The sequence below is a fragment of the Halyomorpha halys genome, unplaced genomic scaffold (assembly GCF_000696795.3).
Source record: "Halyomorpha halys isolate HHAL.00 unplaced genomic scaffold, Hhal_1.1 Scaffold1876.1, whole genome shotgun sequence".
NCBI classification, from domain to species: domain Eukaryota; kingdom Metazoa; phylum Arthropoda; class Insecta; order Hemiptera; family Pentatomidae; genus Halyomorpha; species Halyomorpha halys.
In genome coordinates this window covers 306,562-329,404 of record NW_027107215.1, presented here as the reverse complement: position 1 = coordinate 329,404, position 22,843 = coordinate 306,562, and the positions used below count along the sequence as shown (strand labels likewise).

At 30.6% G+C, this 22,843-nt stretch overlaps 2 protein-coding genes across 7 annotated transcripts in view; one reads left to right on the top strand and one right to left on the bottom strand.

Annotated features, from left to right (window-relative positions):
* Positions 1 to 7,342: 7,342 nt before the first annotated feature.
* LOC106690801 (juvenile hormone epoxide hydrolase 2) lies at positions 7,343 to 18,231 on the top strand. 2 transcript variants are annotated; one of them, XM_014436376.2, is made up of 8 exons: positions 7,343 to 7,978; positions 9,581 to 9,714; positions 9,799 to 10,042; positions 11,077 to 11,380; positions 13,050 to 13,240; positions 16,680 to 16,914; positions 17,734 to 17,943; positions 18,017 to 18,231. In XM_014436376.2, coding segments are annotated over exons 1-8 (1,356 nt in total). In that variant the 5' UTR covers positions 7,343 to 7,977; the 3' UTR covers positions 18,054 to 18,231. The 2 variants fall into 2 exon arrangements, with proteins under 2 accessions (XP_014291862.1, XP_014291861.1); XM_014436375.2 differs by having other exon boundaries at positions 9,520 to 9,714.
* A 721-nt stretch (positions 18,232 to 18,952) lies between these two features.
* LOC106690799 (cleavage and polyadenylation specificity factor subunit 6) overlaps positions 18,953 to 22,843 on the bottom strand; it is a 36,955-nt gene continuing 33,064 nt past the window's right edge. For 3 of the 5 annotated variants that reach the window (XM_014436370.3, XM_024361101.2, XM_014436372.3), the window contains exon 13: positions 19,424 to 19,725. In XM_014436370.3, the coding sequence (XP_014291856.1) occupies positions 19,587 to 19,725 (139 nt within the window). In that variant the 3' untranslated portion in view covers positions 19,424 to 19,586. Of the gene's footprint in view, positions 18,972 to 19,423; positions 19,726 to 22,843 lie in introns of those variants that run through there. The other 2 variants (XR_001344675.3, XM_014436371.3) reach the window with 2 other exon arrangements.

The following is a 22,843-nucleotide window of genomic DNA, read 5'->3' as shown; positions in this document are numbered from 1 at the left end:
GTTTCGCCCCACTTTGTAGGGCTTCATCAGGGCTAAAAAGATACAAAAGAAACAAAAATAGTTTACAACTATTTATTTTCTGACGTTTCTCCTTTGACCGCAACCGTGACCATCTTATACATCAATTTTTACGGTCAACTATATATACATATATACCTAAATTTTTGTTAGGCATTTTATAAAGTCGATAACTCCGTTCTTATTAATAACTTTTCCCGTTTGGATATTTATGGATCCTTTTAACTTGATTTTTGTCTTATCTAACTGGAAGGTTTCAGGTTGTAAACTTATCATTTACCATCTCTGAGGTTGATTCAGTTTCTATAGGTGTTCTCCACGATTCGTTTATCTGTCCCTTTCTCTTGAAAATTTTTACTAACTATACTTTGTTACACTAAAAATCTTCATCTTTTTCTCTTTTTGATATTGATTTGAAAAGTATAAAAACTATTAAGTCACTTGATGATTATAAATAACTAAAACTTGATCTTCACAACCTCAACAGCTACTGTTACCTCAATAAAATGAATTCAAATTTCCATAAAAGTAAGGCAGTATCATTTTTCAATATAAATTAAATGCTTAGTTACTTATTTATACATAAATAGAAGTATGTTTCAGGCAATTAATCAATTTAGCTTTAAAATATAGTTTATCACCAAACGAATCAATCCATTAAAACAACTTTTGTAAAAAAATAACATTAGCAGCAAATTAAAAATACCCACAATGATAATAATAATAATCTTTATTTATCTGGGGTTAATCCCTATAGAATAATATACAGGCGTCAAAATTAGGCTTTAAAGCCTTAGAGTAAAGTACAAAATAAAAATGAAATTATAAAACATCATAAAATATAATAAAACAGTGAATTCAAAAAGATAAAAATGAACAACAATAATTAACAAAGTATATAAAATAAAAATGTAACAAATAAAATAAAACTATATGTCATAACATAAAACATGAGATGACTAACTTCTAATAAATAAAAGGAGGAAAAAAAATGAAATACAATTAAACTAAAAGTAATAAATGGAAAGGTAGAATTTCTGCTAATACATATATATATACATATTTACAAGTATTAAACGAAAAATAGAAGCATTAACTACAGAAAATATATAAACCTTGTTTAAAATTTTCAATTGTTATTCTTCCGGAATTGGTTGGATAGAAGGTGGTCGAAGATACGGGATTTGAAGGTTGGAAGGGTATTAGAACTACGAATGAAGGAGGGAATAGAATTCCATAGGGAAGAGGAGCGGATGAGGAAAGATCTACCAATCTACGCTGCGGTTCGATGGGCCGTGAGCGGGTATTGCGGGAATGCACTGAGGATTTAAATTGAAGGATATCAGAGACGTACAATGGACGACGGGATTGGATAATTTGGTAGAGGAATGAAGCAAGAAAATATTTATGACGAAAGGAGGGATAAAGCCACTTCAATTCTTCATATAATCGGGTGAGATACACTAGTATAATTTCGCAAATTAATTATAACAGGTCTCACCGTGATCTTGACCATAGGTGTAACTGTCGCTGAGACAGCCGGTGATCGGATGTCGGGGTGTGAATTATATAAGAAATATTATTTTTAAAAATTAAAGCCTATATTATTCTCAACAGTAATATTTACAAATTAGGTTAAATAAAAATGTAGCGAAAATACTATAAGCAGATTTTTTTGTTGTCGGTAGACTATATATATAATTTCAATATATAATATATAATATATAATTTCAGTTATGTTTTTGAGCTATTCATATCAATTCATTCACAAATACTCACAGATCAATTGGTTATTTGGACTAAGAAAACCACAAACAAAACATGCATGTCCGTCAAAAACTCGAATTCAAAATTTTGAACGATCGGTAAGTGAAAGTAAAAAATCAATAATAAAATAACCTGCTTAAATTAAGGTTTATTACTATAGACAGTCTCATTATTTTATTTGACAGTTTATTATTTTATGAATTTTGGAGCTTTCTTTTTTAAATAAGATTTTTAAAAATGTCATGAAGCTCCGAAATAATTTTATTTTAGAAAGAATAAAAATTATTTAACGTATTTTAATTTTTGACGCCCTGAAATATAGAAAAACTATATATATATAAAACTAACGGGGTAGCCTAACGGCACACAATGGCGGAAAGTAGAAACCCTTCCAAAATGATGAGTGTCTAATCATGTTGATGAGTGTGGTTTCTAACACTCAGATTCCTATAAACGAATTCATCATAATTTGTTCTCCCATCAAACAATTGTGAGCCGTGGACCTATTCTTACAGACGTTATTTCGGCATTGGGAAAAACTGAGATTTTGGTTGTTATTTTGTTTTAAAAACTATCGAACAAAAAATATTTCGGGCGAGTCGATACTAACGGAAGTTAGTGTACAAATCTTAGTTTTCAAAAGTAAGAAATATTAAAAAATATTTGAAATATTTGTTTTCTATAAGTTTCTTGGACAACTTCCAATTTGATATTGGAAAAATTGGTCTTTGCACATTTTTTATAGACCAGAAAAGATGAGTTTATTGACCTTTTTGATGTGACTATTTTTCCATAAAAGTGTACATACTGTAGCAACTTTTGTGTAAGTTTCATTATTTACACAGTCAAATTCTGATAAATCAGCATTTGCAAAATTCAAACACCTGAACATATTTACCTATATGCCCTCCTTAAATTGGCCAAATGATTCATTCTGGTCTAATTCTGTCCCGATATTGTCTTCATGTTAGTTCTCATTCTTACTCCATCTCTAACAACCACAAAATAAACATTTTAGAACAAATAACCCTCACCAAAATAATGCATTTAACAAAAAACCTTGGGAAATTTATATATCATTTCCTTCATTATCAAATTTATTAAATAAACAGTATGCCAATTTCACTTTTAGCATACTATTAAATATAATCTTCAAACTGTAAACATACTACAAACTAAATTGTTTTGTGACAAATAAGTAATAAATAACAAACTAAATTTTAAGTTCAAATAAGTATCTTTACTTATTTAATCGTAGTTAAATAGTCGCTTGGACTGGTCCCGGTTCTGTAACTTTCAAAAAATATTTCAGTAAAAATGATAATAAAATCATTTATCAAAATATTGAATAAAAAAAGACAGAATTCTTGAATAGAAGATGGAATGAAACATAAACAAATTCACAAACCGTGTTCTTTTTTTTTTTTTTACAAGAAAAAACATAACTAAGATTTTAAAAATAAATATCCCAAGACTATAAAATAAAAATAAATAAATAAATAGAAAAGGTTTTATGCAAAATCTTCCGAAAGATTCGTACTAAATACGGTGTATAAGACTTTAAATCATAAAAAATTTTAACTACAATTGTCGTCAGGAAAACGGATAATACAAATTTCGAGTTATAAAATTCAAGATTTATTAAAATGCAGAAAAATGTGTGAAAATATTTTTATTTTACGTTTCTGCATAGCTAGGTACATACTCAGAGTTGGGCAAAAAGTATTCTATTGACGAGAGACGAATGCATTTTTATCCCAATAAAAGTACGACTAAACAATCCGAATACTTTTGAAATGAGGTGTAGATAGTTGAACGTAGATTACTGATTGGAGAATATGGTCGGAGGAGGGGAGGGTTCGGTCAACCAAAAAATAACATAAATAAACAAAAAATTATTTATTTATTCCGACGTTTCGACCCGAGTTTCAGGTCTATGCCGACGTTCGTCGACCTGACTTTCAGGTTGCCGATTTAGTTTTTTGTTTTCAGTTTTAGCCAAGATTCTCCACTAGAATCCCTGATGAAGACCTGAAACTCAGGTCGAAACTTCGGCATAAACAAATAATTGTTTGATTATGTTTTTTTCCTGACCGCACCCCCAGACCATCTTCTCCAATCAAATACTTTTGTATTCGAAAATTTGAAATACTAAATCGAATAAAAAATTAGTCAAATACAATTTTATTCAAATAATAATTACTTTTTTTTTTAATTCCCTTAATTTTTACCAATTCACATTTCTACTGTATGAGGGTCCCATTACACATTTTCAGACGAGTAGAAAACTAAAATACTATAGATTTTAAAATTATGTATAGATTTATATTAACCTTTTTCATATCTAACGTATAAGGGTTTTCTTATATGTTTCTTAAGACACAGAAAACGAAAATGCTATCGATTTTAAGATCACATGCTGGTGTATTGAATTATTTTGACTTTTCGGATTGCTGAAATGTTAGGGTCCATTTATATGTTTTGGGATATGCAGAATATGAAAATGCTATTAATTTTAAGAGCGCGTATCGATTTATTTTAACTTTTCAGATTTCTAAAATGTTAGGGTCCATTTATATGTTTTAGGAGCTGTAGAAAAGGAAAATATTAGGACCCTAATATTTTGAAATCAGAAAAATTATAATAAATCAGTACGCAAGCGTGCGATCATAAAATTGATAGCATACGAGTTTTCTGCGTATTAAGAGACATAGAAGAGGACTTTATATATTAGATATAAAAATAGTTAATATAAATCTATAAGCAATTTAAAAATCGACAGCATTTTCATTTTCTACAGCTCCTAAAACATAAAAAGGGACTCTAAATGTATGAAATCAGAAAAGCTGAAATAAATCAATACGCGATCATAAAATCGATAGCATTTTCATTTTCTACAGCTCTCAAAGCATAAAAAGGACCCTAATATGTTAGATATCATAAAAGTTTAAATAAATCGATACGGGTCTAAATAGTTAATCGTATTTTTTTTCTCGAATAATTGATCATTTGAGTAGAAAATTCAGGAATACAAATGTTTCCATCTCTCGCCAATCGAATAATATTCGCCCAACTCTGGCGTACATTAATAATCTGCTGCTGTTGGAATTGCATCGCACAACATTCACTACTGTTCTTTGACTGGAAGCTTGCATGTAATTTCGCTCGTTATAGAACAGATATTTTTATATGATTTACATTAGCAATGCGTTCCCGTTCTATTTTTCAAATGATACGCACAGTTAACTGATTGGCTAGCTCCAATATTAACAGCTTTCAGAAAGGTATTTTTAATAACATTTCTCTATGTAAAATTTTAACATTTTTCTTTAAAAAAATTATAGTAGAAATATAAAAACATAACAGTTTAATAAAATTTAGATTTTCCTCTTAACCGTTAATTCCATGCTAAACTTTTGTAGAATCAATATTGAAAATACAAAAATTATTTTATGCAGTTATCCAGTTAACTGAAGAGCTAAAAATACAGAATAAGTGAAATTAAAAAAATATAATATTTTTTAATTATAGCAACAAAAAAAAAATCAGACTGGTCTAACGAACTAACGAAATGCGCATGCGTCCCCACAGTCAAACTCAATTTAAATCATACCTATTAGGGGTATTCATGATACTGTGCTAAATGTAAAATGTTTTGCCATGTTAAATGTTATAAGTATAGGATTGTGAGCAGCCTTATTTTAGTCATGTTATATGTATAAGAGCTCCTACCGGATTTTGAGCAACTTGTTTTATAACCTTTCCTTCCAAAACTTCATATTATTGTTTATTTATAAGTTTTCACTAAAGTAGTTTATTACAACATGTCTAAATTGAGTGAAAAGTGGAATTTGTGTAAACGTTTGGCTACTGAGTGCCTTGTTGATCTTCTAGCTTATGAGGAAAAGAACCAAGATGAGCCAATTGACTACTATCATTGCATTATTATTATTGTCATCCATTGCTTTATTAGTTATAAAAACATTCAAAACACATACTGCAAGCAAGTAACCTAACACGGCAAACAAAACGGTGACAAAGTTGCTTGATGTTATTCTCCATATAACAGACCTGGTAGAGTAACTGACTCAACCATGTTATATCGTTTTAACATGGTAAAAGAAGGAAGACTTCTCCATTTAACACACTTTAACATGTTAAACTAAAGATCATGAATACTCCTATTACTTCTTGTGGTTTTCCATTGCTTTCTATGTTAAATAAAATTATTTGTAAAACATTCGGCTTTTCAACCATATGATACGTCTATATTACTACATTTATGTGTAGTAAAGTAGAAATGTATTTTCGACTTGGAATTGTTTTTTCCTTTTATCTCCTTAAGCTAATTATGAATGTTTATATTTATCCCTATTATTTATATTTTCACTATTAGCAAAAATGTTACATTGTTAATTTTTTAAGACAAGTAAAATTAAATGTACTTCAGAGGCAAGCATTTTGAAAATTCGGTATTTAAGCACCGTCATGAATGCTCATAAACTATTTCAATGAGGATAGGACCAACCTGATATTATAGACCATTTAATTTTAGATTTATATAACGAACTTGATCGATATTGTTAGAAACGTTTTTATATAATCGATTCTGTGAACTGGCACTTCCGGTCAGTCGATTTCATATGTTACTGTAAAGCAGGGTCCACACTATGCCGGGCGGGCTGACCCGGGCGTGCTAAGCCGGTCGGGCACGTTTGGGCCGGCACGACGTCCACACCGAAACGAAGCCGACCGGGTTATTTCTACCTTATTTTATTATTATTTTAGTTTCAACACCAAGACTGGTGACTTCGTTGAAGAGTACTTTTTAGAAGTTTTTTTAAAGTGTTAAAGTGTTTTCCAAATGATTACCGACTATGACGTCGCTGTCAGCCATGGCTGTGGTGGATACTCGCTTTAAATCAGCCTCCAAAAAGACGTCAAAGAAGATTTTGGATTCGCCCGAGCCTTAGGAGAGGAAGGCAGCTGTACAGGGCTAGCGAATTTTAGAGGTTTAATTGTAACTGAAGCCGCTCGGGACGTCCCCACTCTATATTTTTGTTCGGCTCGGCTCGGCTTCCTTTGATCTGTACCGACTTTATGCGGGTTGGAATCGGCACGACCCGGGCCGGGATTTTCTAACACAGCAAAGCCGCCCGGGGTGTCTACATCAACGCGGCTTAGCCCGCCCGGCCTATCGCGGCATAGTGTGGACCCTGCTTAACATCCCAGTCATATACATGCCTTAAATATGTAATTTCAATTTCGTACAACTCTTATTTTTTTGAGCTGGGCTGTAGATAAACACGCACGCACCAAGCACCCTCCTTTCACACACAAATTGCATGGATTAATTAAAAACTGCAAATCGATATTTTGTAAGATTATAGTACTTACCTTTACTATATATGGGTAAGTTAAAGTAAAAACTTGGTAGATTTAAAATGTTTTGACGTGACAACGTCTTATAAATCATTTTGCGGGATGCCATGTTAGAAAAAGTGTCCCATAACGGAAATTGACTTCGTTTAACATATGGATATTATATCATATGTATAAAAATTAATTAATGTATAACCAAGCAAAAATAAATATCTGAATTCAATATGTGAACTGGTTTATTATTTCAAATATATAACATTGGATTGATTTTAATTTATATTTATGTAATATTAGCATAGAGTATACGTTGTCACGGAAATATGTCGCCTCGGCGCGAAGCGCCGAGGCCTACACGGGCACGGTTTTTTTTTTTTTTAGAAAAATATTTTTAGTTTTTCGTGATTGCTAAGTAAAATACCGTTTGGTCCCACAGTGTGGCGGTTGTAATTTTTATCACTCATAGTCCACAAGAGAAGATATTCTTGATTGTCACTACTTCGTTTTTCGGAATCCATAATGAAACAAATAAATTAATGTACTGTGGAACCGGAGAATCATATCTTCACAGGATCGTGTTATCTTCGACCAAATAGGTGCATAGTGGACACTTTCAAATGACTTCACTATGTGCTGCATTATTCGACCTTATAACGGTTCCTGCTTTCCGATGCACGACCTTAGTTGTAAAAAAACTCCGGTTTAAATTCTCAAATATACGGAAAGACCTTCAAATTGAGGAAACCAAATTTGAGTTTGGTGGGAGACCGCTGCAGTACAATAATTAGTTTAGTAGCAGCTCAACGCTCCTCAAGTAAGTAGCATTTTCTTTAGTACATTTTGTATGTATTTGAAAATTTTACTTAAATACCTTGTTAAATTAATCCATTTGGTTCTTCAGGAATCACTGATATAGGCTATAAAATGTTTTGAGTTGATTTTTTTTTTTTTTTTTTATCCAACCTGTCAAACTGTAAAAAGAAAAATATTAGTAATTTATACAGTCATAAATAATGCCATATTGATTCCTTAAATCGATTACTAATCCTAATTGTGAAAAATAGTTTGTTCTGAAAGTTCAGAAATGCGGTCACATATCAGAGTCCACTTAAGAGCAAGAAAAAAATTTGAAATTTATATAAGTACCAAAACTAATGATGCCGAAAATATAACGGAAAAAGACTTTTGATTGAGTGAACATATCTTTTTGTAACATACAGATTTTTTCTTTCTTTTTAATAACAATCTTGAACAATTAGCATACCTACTTTCTCTAGCTTAGACAACAATGGAAGTTGTAAATAATAACTAAAGAAATATAATAAAATTTACAAATTATTTAGAGAACATTGACAAAACAATTTCATAACTTCATCAATCTCAAAAAATATAAATAGTACTAACATATAAACGATCAATAGTGCATATCAACATTTTGTAATAATTTTTGTTATTATACACACATATGTGAATGTTCAATCAAAATTTGATGAATCTCTTCTTCTTCAACAAATCCACATACCTTATCTTGAGTCGGGACAGCCTGGATCCATTTCCTAAGTACACCTTTATCCCTTGACAGATCAGAAAATCTAGCAACATTAGAAAAAAGAAGATTTTTTCACATTATTAAAAATCTATTCAGTTTATGTCAAAATTAAAATTGTTCCTTGTCAAATAAGTGTTACAAATGAATGTATTCAATAAAAAATTAAATAATTCATATGCTATCATATTCAGATGTTAAATGTACAATTTCAAATTTCTATTTCCAAAAGTACAAAATTATGTTCCCCATTAATAATTCTCAATACAGCATTGTCCTATTTCAATAAAAATATACAATATTATTCTATACAAAATAATTGTGGTCTATAAATGAAAGATTTTTAACTATAAGTTAATATATCCATTTCCGTAAAGTATAGGTTCTTTTTTAAACTAAAATTTTACACAAAGAACTTGTTCAGTTTATTACATAATTTTAACTTTACCCTGACAAATAAATGTTACAAATCATCATTTTCAATACAAATTCAATTTATCTATCTACATTAGATGCTCCAATAATAAGTTTTAAGTAACTTTCCACATTAGGATATATTGACTTTTGATAACAAATTACTCATATATTTCTATAACACCCATCAGCAAGAAAAGAGTTATCGTTTTTTATTTACACAGTACTATTATTATAAACTTTTCAATTTTAACAAAACAAAAAACATGGTGCGTTATACCCATCTTGGATCTAAAATAATCATTGTTAGAATTCCAAAGTCAGAAAAATGAATTTGCAAAATTGAAACACATAGGATATACTAGTTGGTTACTTAGTTTCTCTCTTTCTTTCAGTATAATTAGCTCGGTTATTTTATGATGATGTGGCAATTTGTCATTGTGGCCATTTCCGCAGTGTTAAGCTGCTACATTTACAGCTTCACAATCCTCCCACCTCTGCCTCAACTTCATCTCAAGTATTGGGGCCCTGGTAATGAGAAGCCTGATGACCAGAGTATAAGGCCCTTCAGGATAAGATTTCCTGAATCGGTAAGTTACATTATATAACTTGCTCTTGCAGCATTACTTTACTTCTAATATTCCGTTTTTTTTTTTTGTTTTTTTCATTTACAGGATATCATCCAGTTAAAGAACAGACTTAACAGCACAAGATCACTGTCACATCCACTGGAAAACAGCAACTTTCAATATGGATTTAATACGTATTACATGAATGATTTATTGGACTTCTGGATAACTGAATACAACTGGACCGAAAGAGAAGCTTATTTGAATAAGTTTCCTCAGTACATAACAGAAATAGGAGGTTTGGATCTGCATTTTGTACATGTAAAGCCTAATCCTTCTCAAGTCAAAGGTAATAAATCTCTTTTATTTCTTTAATTAATTTTTTTTTAAGGAAAACTAAATAACTATTTATACAACTATTTAGAAGAATCTCTGACCAAACCCACATTTAAAAATTGGTTAAAAAGTTGATTCATCGGTCATCACACTGTAAAGCACAGCACTGATACATTTTTTAAAATAATATGCAAGTAAAAAAAAAAATGTGTCGTACTCCAGTAAAAAATAAACAAAAGATTCATAAACTGTGCTGGCCTTTGACGTTTGGCACACTAAGGCAATGACATGATAGCCTTTTATCATTCTTTCCCATAAAAGAGCATTATTCAGAAAGGAAAAATGAGACACATGTGAAGGATGGACTTTTATTTAAACAAAATTAATCAATTAAAATTAAACAAATTAAGCAAAATAACTTTTTTTTAAGCGTTAGCAAACTTTTTCAAAAACAATCAAAATTAAACTATGTAGTTTACAACAGACAACCTGGCTATAGCTTCCAATTGTTTGTGGGACATTGTTGACCAAAGGAAAGTCTTAATAAATTTGAGTTAGGAAAAGAATAACTTCAAAAAGTAAAATATTTGATATTAGAATAGTAAGATATTAATTGCATTTCATTCAACTTTTCTGTAATTCACTAAGTTATTAATAAGTTAGAATCAGTTAGTCTTATTCACTTGGTATTTCGTTATTTCCAGCAAGTGATCGTTGCCCTTCAGATGAGTGTTCCCACTTAAGTCCGGAATAAAATGAATGAATAGTAATAACACTGTAAATAAACAGATGAATAAGAGGGAGTGACCTAGGAACTGGGACTGGTAAAGACAGAGAGAACAACGGGGTCAAGCAATTGAGCCAATTTTCCTACTCCAACAAAAACCAATGGAAATCTACTTTTCATTCGAAATAGTCAATATTTATCTTATATAATTTTAAGTAAAATTATATATCAGAAATTGTGTTAAAATCTTATGATTCTAATAATTACATATGTTTAAATAATACATTTAAGCAATTTTCAAACAAGTATACATGTTACAGGTAAAGAAGTACTGCCACTGCTGCTGATCCATGGATGGCCTAGCATTCCAAGCGAATTCTTTCATTTGATTCCATTGCTGACTACACCACATCCTAATGTAGATTTCTTGTTCGAGGTAATCATTCCTTCACTACCAGGCTTCGGCTTCTCCAAAAGTCCCTCTAAAAAAGGGCTAAATGCAGCGGAAATGGGACTCATTCTGGACGAACTCATGGAAAGACTGAGCTTTGAAAGCTACCATATCCACACTGAGGATATAGGTAGCGCCATTGGTATGGCACTGTCGATTTTACGACCGGACAGGTAAATTTTGTAATTAAACTATAAACAGAAAATTATCTACATGTTTATAGGCTATTATTATATATGAGGATTTTACTGAGGGTATCAGGGCGTACCAAAGTAATTTCATCCTTCTGATGTGCCATATTACATCTTTGGAATTTTTTTTTGGCTCAAGTCCTCCATTGAGGACCTAAACAGCCCCAGAGTGGAAATTTCAAGATTCATTTCTCGGGGCCGCCGCAAAATAAATATTGACCAGCCCAGGTAGGAATCAAACACAACCTTCTGAACCAAGCACTCTTTGGAATTAATCCCATCTATTGTTGGGATCTTTGGAATTGATCCCAACAATAAAATAAAGCTCAAGGTGGGTCTTTTTTCTCTAATTCCCAGGATTCAATCACAGGTACTTAGAGTACAGTGCACATACTGCTACTGCATACTTCATCAACATAAGTATCAGATTGGTTTTTCAAGGGTATAAATTCCGCTCTTTTCAACAATTTTCTGCTTCTTTTAACCTTGTTCTAAATTTTTTTTTTTTTTTTAAAAAACTTATAGTTTTAGGTAAAAACTAATTTTTTTCTATCTCTTTTAATTAACTATTATACAAATTAATGTTTTATAAATATCAAATTAAAGAATAAATAAAAATACAATACTACATATTATTTGATATTCAACCGGTTTCAATCCTCATCAAAATTCTGCAAAAGTAAAATGCTCCTGAATAATTTGAAATTTATCTTCTCTAAAAAATCTCTGTTCTTCACCTCACTATTTGATGGTTGCTAATGATTTTAGATATTTTTTAGCAACGATATCAGTTAGTTATATTAGTTTATTGTTATTTACTTAATGGGCATCATAAGAAATCATCATTTCTATAGTCCGATTAATTCTGTCTGTAAGTCATTATAGAGATTGTAAACATGCAGCGCTAGCAATAGATAACAAACTTGCATTTTTACCTTTACAATTTATAAACTTATAAACTATCCGAGTTTTATTCATTCTAAAATAAATCATTCATCAGGAATTTCCTTGCATGAAACCCATAAGAGCGGATGCGAATGTCCCATAACCAGTGGATGTGGAAATGGTTGGTGGGACTCCAGTTGACTATTTCCTAACTGAAGAAGAATATGACCAGCCAATTATAAAAAATCATTTATTATCCAGAAGTAAGTTTGCCCCTTTAGGGCCTCCAGGTTGGTACTGTAGCAGGGAATTTATGGCTCAAGATGAAAATATTGTTCTTGGCCAATATACTGTAATATTACAATTACCTTATAATTGTTACAGTAACCTTATAACTGTTCTAAAGGGGCCTAGTCCCAGAATAATAAACGTGTTTTCATTTAAAAAATATACTTAATTTCATTAAACATCCCATTTTTTACAAAGAATACAATAAATTTAAAACATCTGTTTAATAATCTGTAGTATTTTTCTCTTTCTATTTTTTTATTTTATATTTAGTATTTTTCTTAACAATATTTTCCGAGATTTTCTTATCAATACAGCAAAGAAATTTGAACGATCTAACTGTGCATCCATTATCTGAGTTAAAAGAAAATTGAAATAGCAGAAATTTTGAACAAGTTTCTCATATTTAAACATACTTTTTTACATTAATAAAATATGAAAGTTGACTCGAGATTATTAATAATTAAAATATTTCCAGAGTTCGTGGATTCCATTCAACACTATGTGTCCCCTTTACTTTAAAATCAATGTTCTACACAGTTTTATCCACCTTGTTTCCCAGAATATTTGTAGAAGAACCTAGGCGAGAAATGTTTGCTAAACAATGGTCATTTTGGATAGAAGAAACAGGATACTTACATATGCAATCAACAAAACCAGATACTGTCGGTAAGTACAACAAAAGTATGATAGGAGTTATTGTTCATGGACCATAATTGAATTATAGGCTGGAATCATGTTATATGCTATAATTTTTTATTACGTCATTTTTTTTTATTTCATTACGTAGATAAATAACAGTGGTTTTGTGATTCAATGATAATATTGGAAGAACACTGTATGTGACACAAATGACATTAATAATAAAGCAAAATAAGAGTCAGACATTATTTGGCCTGCCCAGTACATTATTCCAGCCCATGATTTAATTGGAATTGACACACTAAAAATGGTTAAAGGTTACCTGCTACTAACATTATTTTTACATTAGCAGTCATAGAAATGTAAAAACTGTGAAACTCTAGAACTCACTAAAGTAATGGCCCTTCCTTTCACTAGTTTCTCACTTATCACAATATCATTGTACAGACATCAACAATCAATTTTACTGACACTCCCCAATACATAACAAGGATGTTATAGCTCAGCACAATTAACCTTTATTTTTTTTATGACCCCCTTGTCATTTCTGACATATGAGGGGTAGGGGAAGGGGTTTGGCACTATTAAACAGACATCAGATGTTAAACAATCCTTATATCCTGTTTTTCTTCCTATTATGTCATACTCCTTAATACACAGCTGCTTCAAAATCAATCCATTGTCATTTGTATAGTAAACACTCTTCAATTCAGTCATTAGACCTAACAATTTTGACTTCTAAAACTGCTTGAAAATAGTTCCAACTATTTTCAAGAAACTTACCATAAGTATCCTCTAAGAAGTCCTGGACCATTTTCACAAATAGCTTAACCTAAAAAATGCAGGAAAAATTAAGAGTAATTTCATATTTTGTGTTCCAATTGCCAATTGATGTAATGAGACCCATAAATCCAAAAGAAAACAAGAGCTCACGAGGGCTGGTAGGAGGTAAAATCTTTTTGCACCTCAATTCATCAGATTGGTTGTATATCAGTGTTACCAAATCATCACGAGAATTTAAACAACATGTAAATATTTGTTTGTTTTTTTTTAAATCTGCCACTCACGCAATTTACTGGCAAGAGATTATAAGATTATAAAAGAGAGACTATACATTTTTTTTATTACTAACTTAAACGTATGTTCATATTCCAACAAAATATACTTACTTTTTCAATCCTAAAAACAAAAACAAATTTGGCAGAATTAATTTTTGACATAATGTAACCCACATTTGATCAATGAGATGCAAGAGCATTTTCAGGCGAGAAAGCCGAAAGTTCTACAAGGGTGCTAAATGGCTAAAACAGAGCTTTACTCAACAGACTGAAATGTGCCTAGACCAATGTGGATACCTTATCACTGGGGCTGAACAAATCAAAGATAGGTGGCTCCAAAACTTTAAGGAGATTCTAAACCCGAGACAAGCAATATGTACTTTCACCAGGTTTACCACTCTAATAATGATGAGGAGGTACCACCGGACGGGGAAGAAATTATGGACCCAATTTGGTCCCTGAAAAATAATAAGTCTCCAAGGCCCAATGAAATCCCTTCAGAATTAATTAAATACGCAGACGAAGACACTTGGGAGCAGATTTCCAAGGAAATATGGGATATATGGATGAAAGAAAAAAATTAAGAAAAAAATTATAGTCCCTATACTGCCAACAGTTTACAAGATCTTGTCGGTAGCAATTTGTAGGAGGATGATGGAGAGGAGTGAACAACTGCTGGGCGAGCACCAGAGCGTTTTCCGCCCAGGACGGTCAACAACATACCACCTGTTCTCGATCAGACAAATGCTTAAGAAAACATACGAGTACAATGTCAACTTATACCACCACTTTATTGACTTTCGACAAGCTTATGATAGAATGGACAAAGAAAAATTATTAAAGGCATTGCAGTCACTGGGAATACCTAGCAAGTTAATAAGATTAACAAAGATAACTCTGGAAAGGACTAGTTGCAAGGAGAAAACTAGAGTGGGCATCTCAAATAGCTTTAGGGCTAACAGTGGCTTAAGGCAAGGGGACCCATTATCACCAGTACTGTTCAACCTCGTCCTAGAAGTTGCCATTAGAAAAATAAGGACCAACCCGGGTGGTATCGTTTACCATAGGCTCACACAACACATGGCTTATGAGGATGATGTAGTCATCACAGGGAGAACCAAAACAGCACTAGCCAGTGCTGTAGAATTCAAGAAAGCAGCACAAGTTTTAGGACTTAATATAAATAGTGAAAAGACTAAATATATGAACACCTCTAAACAGACCGGGGAGAGAAGAGATATTGAGGATGTGGGGGAAAACACGTTCCACAGCTGCAGTATTTTCAAGTACCTGGAAGGAGTTGTGACGGAGAGCAATAATTTAGAAGTAGAAATAAAGGGCAGAATGGTAGCAGGAACCAGATGTTTCTATGACCTGCAAAAAGCTCTCCGAAACAAAAGTTTTTCCAGGAAAGCAAAGCAAATACAAAACAATAATTAGGCCAGTAGTAATGTATGGCAGTAAAACGTGGACTCTAACCAAGGAAAATAGAAGAGCTCTACTGGTGTGGGAGAGAAGAGTCCTGAGAAAGATCTTAGGAGCCGTTAAAGAAGAGCACAGGTGAAGAATCAGAAGCAATGACGAACTAAAAGAATTCTATGGAAAGCCTGATATCCTCTGTGATATTAAGAAGAGCAGGCTAAGATGGTTAGGACATGTAGAAAGGATGGAGCCCTACAGGCTCCCTAAAAAGATGCTAAATGGTGCACCAGGAGGAAAAAGGGCAGAATCTAGGCATCTACAAGGACAGTAATGCCCAACAGTGAGTGAGTGAAACCCACATTTATCTCCACAACTCTTCCCCAGCTACTCCTCTGAAACCAATTGTTAAAAAACAAAGAAACTGCACAACCAACTGATTTTGACATACTTTTCAACATTGTGTATGATGGTAAGGATGGGGTATAATACAAATAATAAAATTATTAAAGAAAATCTGATGTAAGCTGAAAGAAACAAGCAGGTTTTGTTTTTTCTTTTTTAAGAAAGACATTGAAATATCAGAAGTAGGATTCAGGACATCTATCAATAGGATTCAACAATCTGTTCCCAAAGAATAAAAGAGAAGGCTTTAGATTAAGGGGAATTTGGAATTAGAGATCATTTTATCTCACCAAATTCAGAGGTAAAGCAATATTATTAGTTCTACCACTCCATAAAAAGTAAAAAAAAATCTATAATTATTTTTTCATTATTTAGGCAAAATAATATTTGTACAAAGTAGAGGTTCATTCCAAAATCATTAAACAATGTGGATGATGATAAAGTTTTCTATTAACTATTGGAACTATTTTTAAAAAAATCACCTTTCAAAATGCTTGTCATATTTTTATAGTATCCTGAACAAGATGTAGATATTATAAAATTCATTTCGGAAATAAAATTATATTGTTTAAAATAAATTGCAGGTGTAGCATTAACAGACTCGCCAGCTGGATTTGCTGCATACACTCTTGAAAAAGTCTTAACTGGAGAAAATAAACAAGCAAAGTTCCTTCCTGATGGTGGGCTCAAGGATCTAAATAAACTTGAAGTTCTTGATAACATAATGGTATTATGGTTAACAAAAACTGTTACTTCTTCACTTAGGATTTATGCTGAGAACTTTAATTCAGGATATTTTATTGGACTCGGAATTTATCAGTATGCTGACATTATTCTTTTTATATAAGCTATTTAACTTTTATAGTATGAAATAACTATATGAAAATAGTTTTTTAAGTTTCAAATATACTAACAATGATTTGACCTGTAACTAAATATTTTTCAGTTAATTTATGAGAAAAAAACTATTATTAGGTTAACTGTTAAAAAACTGTTATTGGAAAACAAAAACAGAAAAACTACATCAATGGGAACCAGATATAGCACATTCTACTTCAACAACCTAAAAAAAGGCTACTAAACAAAGATAGAACATACATCATTCTGAATCAGTTCAGACTGTGTATGAGTACTTGTACTCATAGTAGACAAAATACATATATAAGTAAGTACACTATAATAGTACAGCGACAGTGAACTGCCAGTACATCTTATATGAAAACTCAGCACCTGCACTAAATGAAATTATAATGGCATATTATTACCAATCATATTATGAAAACGTTTAATAAGTAGTTCACCATTTTTAAAGAAGAAGGTAACGACTGTTATTTCATATGTCTAAAAATTAGTTTTCTGGTTTGCCATCTTAAGTTACTCAATTTTTAAATAGGAGGTATAGGCGTGTCATCGTCAATAAGTTAAACACGTTCAGAATGATGTGCTTTTGTCTGTTTGGTCAGTCAGAGCTAGGCTGTTGAAGTCAGGTGACCCATAAATGTGATTTAATGTTTTTCAATCCTGATAATGACTCATTTGGAGAAAAGCTGATGGATTAGTTGATTCTGTATTATTGAAGACTCAATGAAACTTTCAATAAAAACCCAACAGATAGATTCATAAACATTAATTTTACAGGTACCCAATCAATGTGCCCAGTGCCTGTGTGTGGTTCAAAGATGAAATCGCCTATTTTCCTCAAATTGCTGTAGAAGCCAGCTTCAGTAATCTACTTTCATTTAACCTCTATCCAAAAGGTGGCCACTTTGCTGCACTTAATGAGCCTAAACTCCTTTCAGATGATATTTGGAACTTCATTAAAATTCTTAGGAGGAAAACTGACCAGAGGTATTTTATATAGCAAATTTCTTTAATTATTTATCTAAGTAACCCATTAATAATTTTCTTTTTTACATTTTAGGATATGCCTTAGGAGCAACATCACCTCACATGGCTAGCTCTTCAAGTTGAAACCAAAAAAAATAGCGATATTAATCATATAGAATACCAAATAATGAGAGAATTAAAGCTGACTATTTGACAGAGTTTAATAAAGTGCGTGGTTAAATAAAAAAAATGGAAAAATTCTATGCACCTGGCCTGGAAATTCAATTGTTGTAAAGGCAGTACTTAAAGGTTGTTGAAATTTTTCCTTGTTGGTATCTATTATTTTTGAAAAATTAAGTTATTTTAAGTATTTATAATTATAATACTTATTAAATTATATAATTATTGTAATTTTAAGTGCAATAGATTGGATCAAACCTAGTTTTATAATTGTATTGATACGAATGAAACATATTTTACATATGTATAAAAGAGCAGATAAAGAACTTTGCACTTGATAAATTCATCTGTAAATATTAAAGTACAAAATAGATAAGTTGTTTTTAAAAAAAATGCAATGTTATATTTTCAAAACCAGTATCCTTTTTATTGTATTTTTAAATTAAAAAGATACCACATTTTTATTTTCACTGTTAAATAATTTTTTATTCCAAACTTCAAACTAAACAGTCTTAATATAGTTTTTTTTTTTATTTTTAACAAAATTATCAGACTTTTATAACGTATCAGGGGTCATCTTTTGTGTAGCTTATAATTATTATCTTCTTAAGTATAGCAGTCTTCATGATATTAGTTAAAATAAATTCATGAAATGTTAATTTCGAAACATAATGATGTTTTGGAAAAATTGTACCTCAAAAAATATTGAAATATTTAATCTACTGTAAAAGAGGTGTTGTAATTTTTATCATGAGGGATAGTTTTAAAAATATGGTGTGCTAAATGAAAAATAAGCAATAATTTTTGTTTTATTTTTAGAATAAAAAGAACTTCTAAGGCGTCCACTACTGGCAAAAATTTAATTATCTCTGAAAAAAGAAATGTGAGTTAGCTTTTTAAAAATATATAATTTACCAAAAAATCTAATTATAAGAGTGTAAAAAAAAGAAGAAAAAAAGTGGGAACTATACTTCTTAATGTAAGAAACAGAATAAAAAAGAAAAAGAGAAATCCATTCATCGTAAGTAGGTTTAAAGGTGTAAACCTAAATACACTATATCAATTTTACAGATACATTTTGGGAGATCATTAAAAAAACAAAACGTACTTATAAAGTTTTTAGTTACACTAGTTAATTCAAGATTTACACATAAATAAAGCTAAGTTGGCAGGCAAAATTAATATAGTTGATAAGAAAATAAGAAGAAAAAAAAGGACAAAACTATACCTAATCATTATGCTACCAGATAAACATTTTTATCAAAATGTTGGAATCAAAACAAACTTTTATCATAATTAAACTATGTCAATAAGAATAAAATAAAATAAAAATATTTTATTAATTTGAAGTATTTTTTAAATTAAAATCTTACTTCAATATTTTAACCACAGATTCTTCTTTAAAACAGCTACAAAGATACAACAGTTCATGATAAAATATCTAAAAATAAGAAACAGCAAAGAGAGCTGATTTATGGTAATATTTAGTGCCTGGAGGAAGTCCTTGTGCTCTCTCTTTCTCGCTCCCTCTCTGAGTGTCTTCCTTCGCGCTCTCTTTCACGATCTCTGTCTCTGTCCCTTTCCTTTTCTCTCTCTCGATATCTTTCTTCATAGTACCTGGAACTGTGCACATATGTATGCCAAAGTGAAGACAAAATTTTATAGATAACAGATAATTAATAAGTCAAGAGCAAAGCAGCAGAAAAAATGAAATAACCCATGAAGGAAAGTAGAATACTTCAAGCTAACTACTACAGTTGGTATGCCCAAGCTACATGTATCCTCATTTACAGGTACTAAATATTATCCTCTTAACGTAGTTCAAATCCTAATTTATGATAAGGACTACAATTATTAAATTAAAATTACGCAATGGTCAAAATTTGATCAGTGAAAAAGATACATTTTATTTGTGTGATTTATTTGTGCAATTAAAATGGGTACTAAAACATTATTTAGTTTAGTTTTTGTTTGAATTTGAAATAATAAAAAAATAATAATAATTAATTTAAAACTAAATCAAACAGGTATCATGTAAGAGAAGTAATCATAAATGAAGGAGTTCTGTGTCATCGTCCACATGTGAATAAAAGTTATCATCCCGACATCTTGTCCTCTAGTTTTTTTTTTGTTGATCTATCCAAACACAATGAAACAGGATTTGAATATACTGAAATCTGATCCATTTAATGTGACAAAAGAAAAAGAATAATTTCATACCTCATCAACATAAGAGTAATGTATAAATGCTCTATATAGGAAAAAAAAATTCATTTATGTGATTTTACCAGCATAAATGGTAAACATAAGTATAAAATAAGAAATTTAAATATATAACTCTATTGGACAATACCTTTCCTATGATATACCTCTTTCTCCCTACTATGTGTACAGATAGAGTTATGGGTACCAAGGAGAAAGAGCTTGCCTATTAACACATACAGGTTAAAACTGTATTATAACTTGAATACTTACAGGATTATAAGGTTCATATTTGTAAAGAAGACAAATGGAATATGCACATTAGAGTCCATTAAGGTAAAATAAAAATAATGTTAAAATGATATTTAGCAACAGAAGGAAAGATTTGGTTGTTCCAATAACATTAAAGATCAAGTTTTAGAAATAATATTAATAAAAAATGACTGTTCATTAATATGAATAAGACCTGTGTCTTATCTAATATTATTACCTAATCAAAATACCGATCTTGGCTTTCATCTACCATCCATGAGTATGAAAGTAAATAAATTCATGGACCAAAGTTTTTATTTATTTTATTATGTTTTCTTTTTTAATAGAAAGAATGTATGTAAATTGTCGGCTAAATATGAGGCAATGAGAACTGACTATCCCACATTTTTGTTTGAAGAGTTGCATTATATGTGTTGCATTATATGTCGTATGCTTACTATTTTTGTATGATGTTAATAGCTGAAAAAAAAGAATAAACAAAAAATAAGTTGTTTTTTTTCGAATATCCTTGTTAACATAATTGCTAATGTTAATTGAGCAAGAATATAAAAATTCTACAACTAAAATATCAAATAATAATATTAAAGAGAACTAAACGAATTTCTTGAATTAAACTGGCAATACATAGAAAATATTTGTCCCAAGTAAAACAATTACTGGATATAAAGGGCTAACAAGCCATTAAAATTATTTTTCCGTTCCTTTATTAAGTATATTTTCCCGTTTGTAAAGTAATTTAACTGTTATTAATTGAAAATTCCAACATGTAGACAGGATGGATAAGTACGGCCACTAACCTTTGAAGTGTTAAACATTAACTCTTTAGAAAAAACTTAACAGAGCTAATAGTTAGCTGATTCGTAATCAAAGTCTCTCAGGTACACCTACTAAGGAATGTGTTGGTATATTATTCCTGCTGTTAGCGGATGACCATAAAATATTAGCATCCTAAAAGAATATTGCAGCGACAATAAGCATTAATAAAACAAAATTTTTGATTTTTTCTAGGGGGCAACAAATAAAAAATTAACCCAGAATACATGGATGGAGAACTATCGAATCAGTCAACAGCTTTTAATTATTGTTGATTTTTGTAAGAGTGGCTTGTTTTAGCAAGTAGTAAAACAGGTGGACAACCAAAGCCAACTTGACCATAGTAAACATTACTGATAAATGTTCCAAACCTAAAACGAAGTCATAGAAGATAAAAGGAAACTTTAAAAAAAAAAAAAACATCATTAATACATATTTGCTGTATTGTGTGCCCAGGTGTGGAGCCTTCATTATATAGAACTATTAGAAAATGTTAACATAACTTTCGATACAAAAGCATTTTCTCTTTGTAAAGCTATTCCAGTTTTTTTTATTCCTTGGAAGCAGATTTTCTTCACATTGGTTACAACTTTATTAAATACTTTTGGAAATGGAAGAGTTTGGGTACCTCAAAAAAGGGTTTTCTTAGGTTATGAGATAAGACCTCTCCATCAAACCCACCACTGTCATGATAAAATTTGTGTTCTGAATTAAAAAGACCCTTGGACACAATCAAAGAGGGGGGTGTGATTTTTGAAAACGTTCCAGCCAGGTTAAAAGCCAATATTCCTAGAATTTAAAAAATGTACAAATGTTACCTGCTGGAGACCGATTAGGGACTTCTACATTTCTCTAATATCTGTGAATATTTAATTCTTTTTCATGAACTTAACCAAGATTCTCAGTACTAATCAATCCCAGCAAATTTTAAATATTTATATATACCAGATTGCTGATGGAGATAATAACATCTAGCAAATAAATGATAAAGTTGTCAATAAATAATAAGATTATCGAAATTGACCCTCAACAAGAATGTAAAATGTGCAACAGAAAGAAAAATGAAACACTTCAACATAAATTGTTTAAATGACCAGTACATAACAATTTGAGGATAAAATTTTTCAAAGAATGGGAAATGTTAATGGATAGGTATATTTAAACCAGAAACAATAGATGATATAAGAGAATATTATTTCATTATGGGGAATAGGTAGGATGATGGGGCTTAAAAAATATTCCTGCTATAATGTAACATAACATACCAGGTTTTATGAAATGACTTCAATTCTATATTTTGATAATTTTATAAGGTTTTCATCAATTGAATATTAATAATAATATTTGTATTGTTGTTGATGATTTTAGATTTAAATATTTTACAAAATTTTTATATTGTTTTTTTACTTATATATCGCTGATTTGTACTTAATTTTTTTTTTTTTTTTTTTTT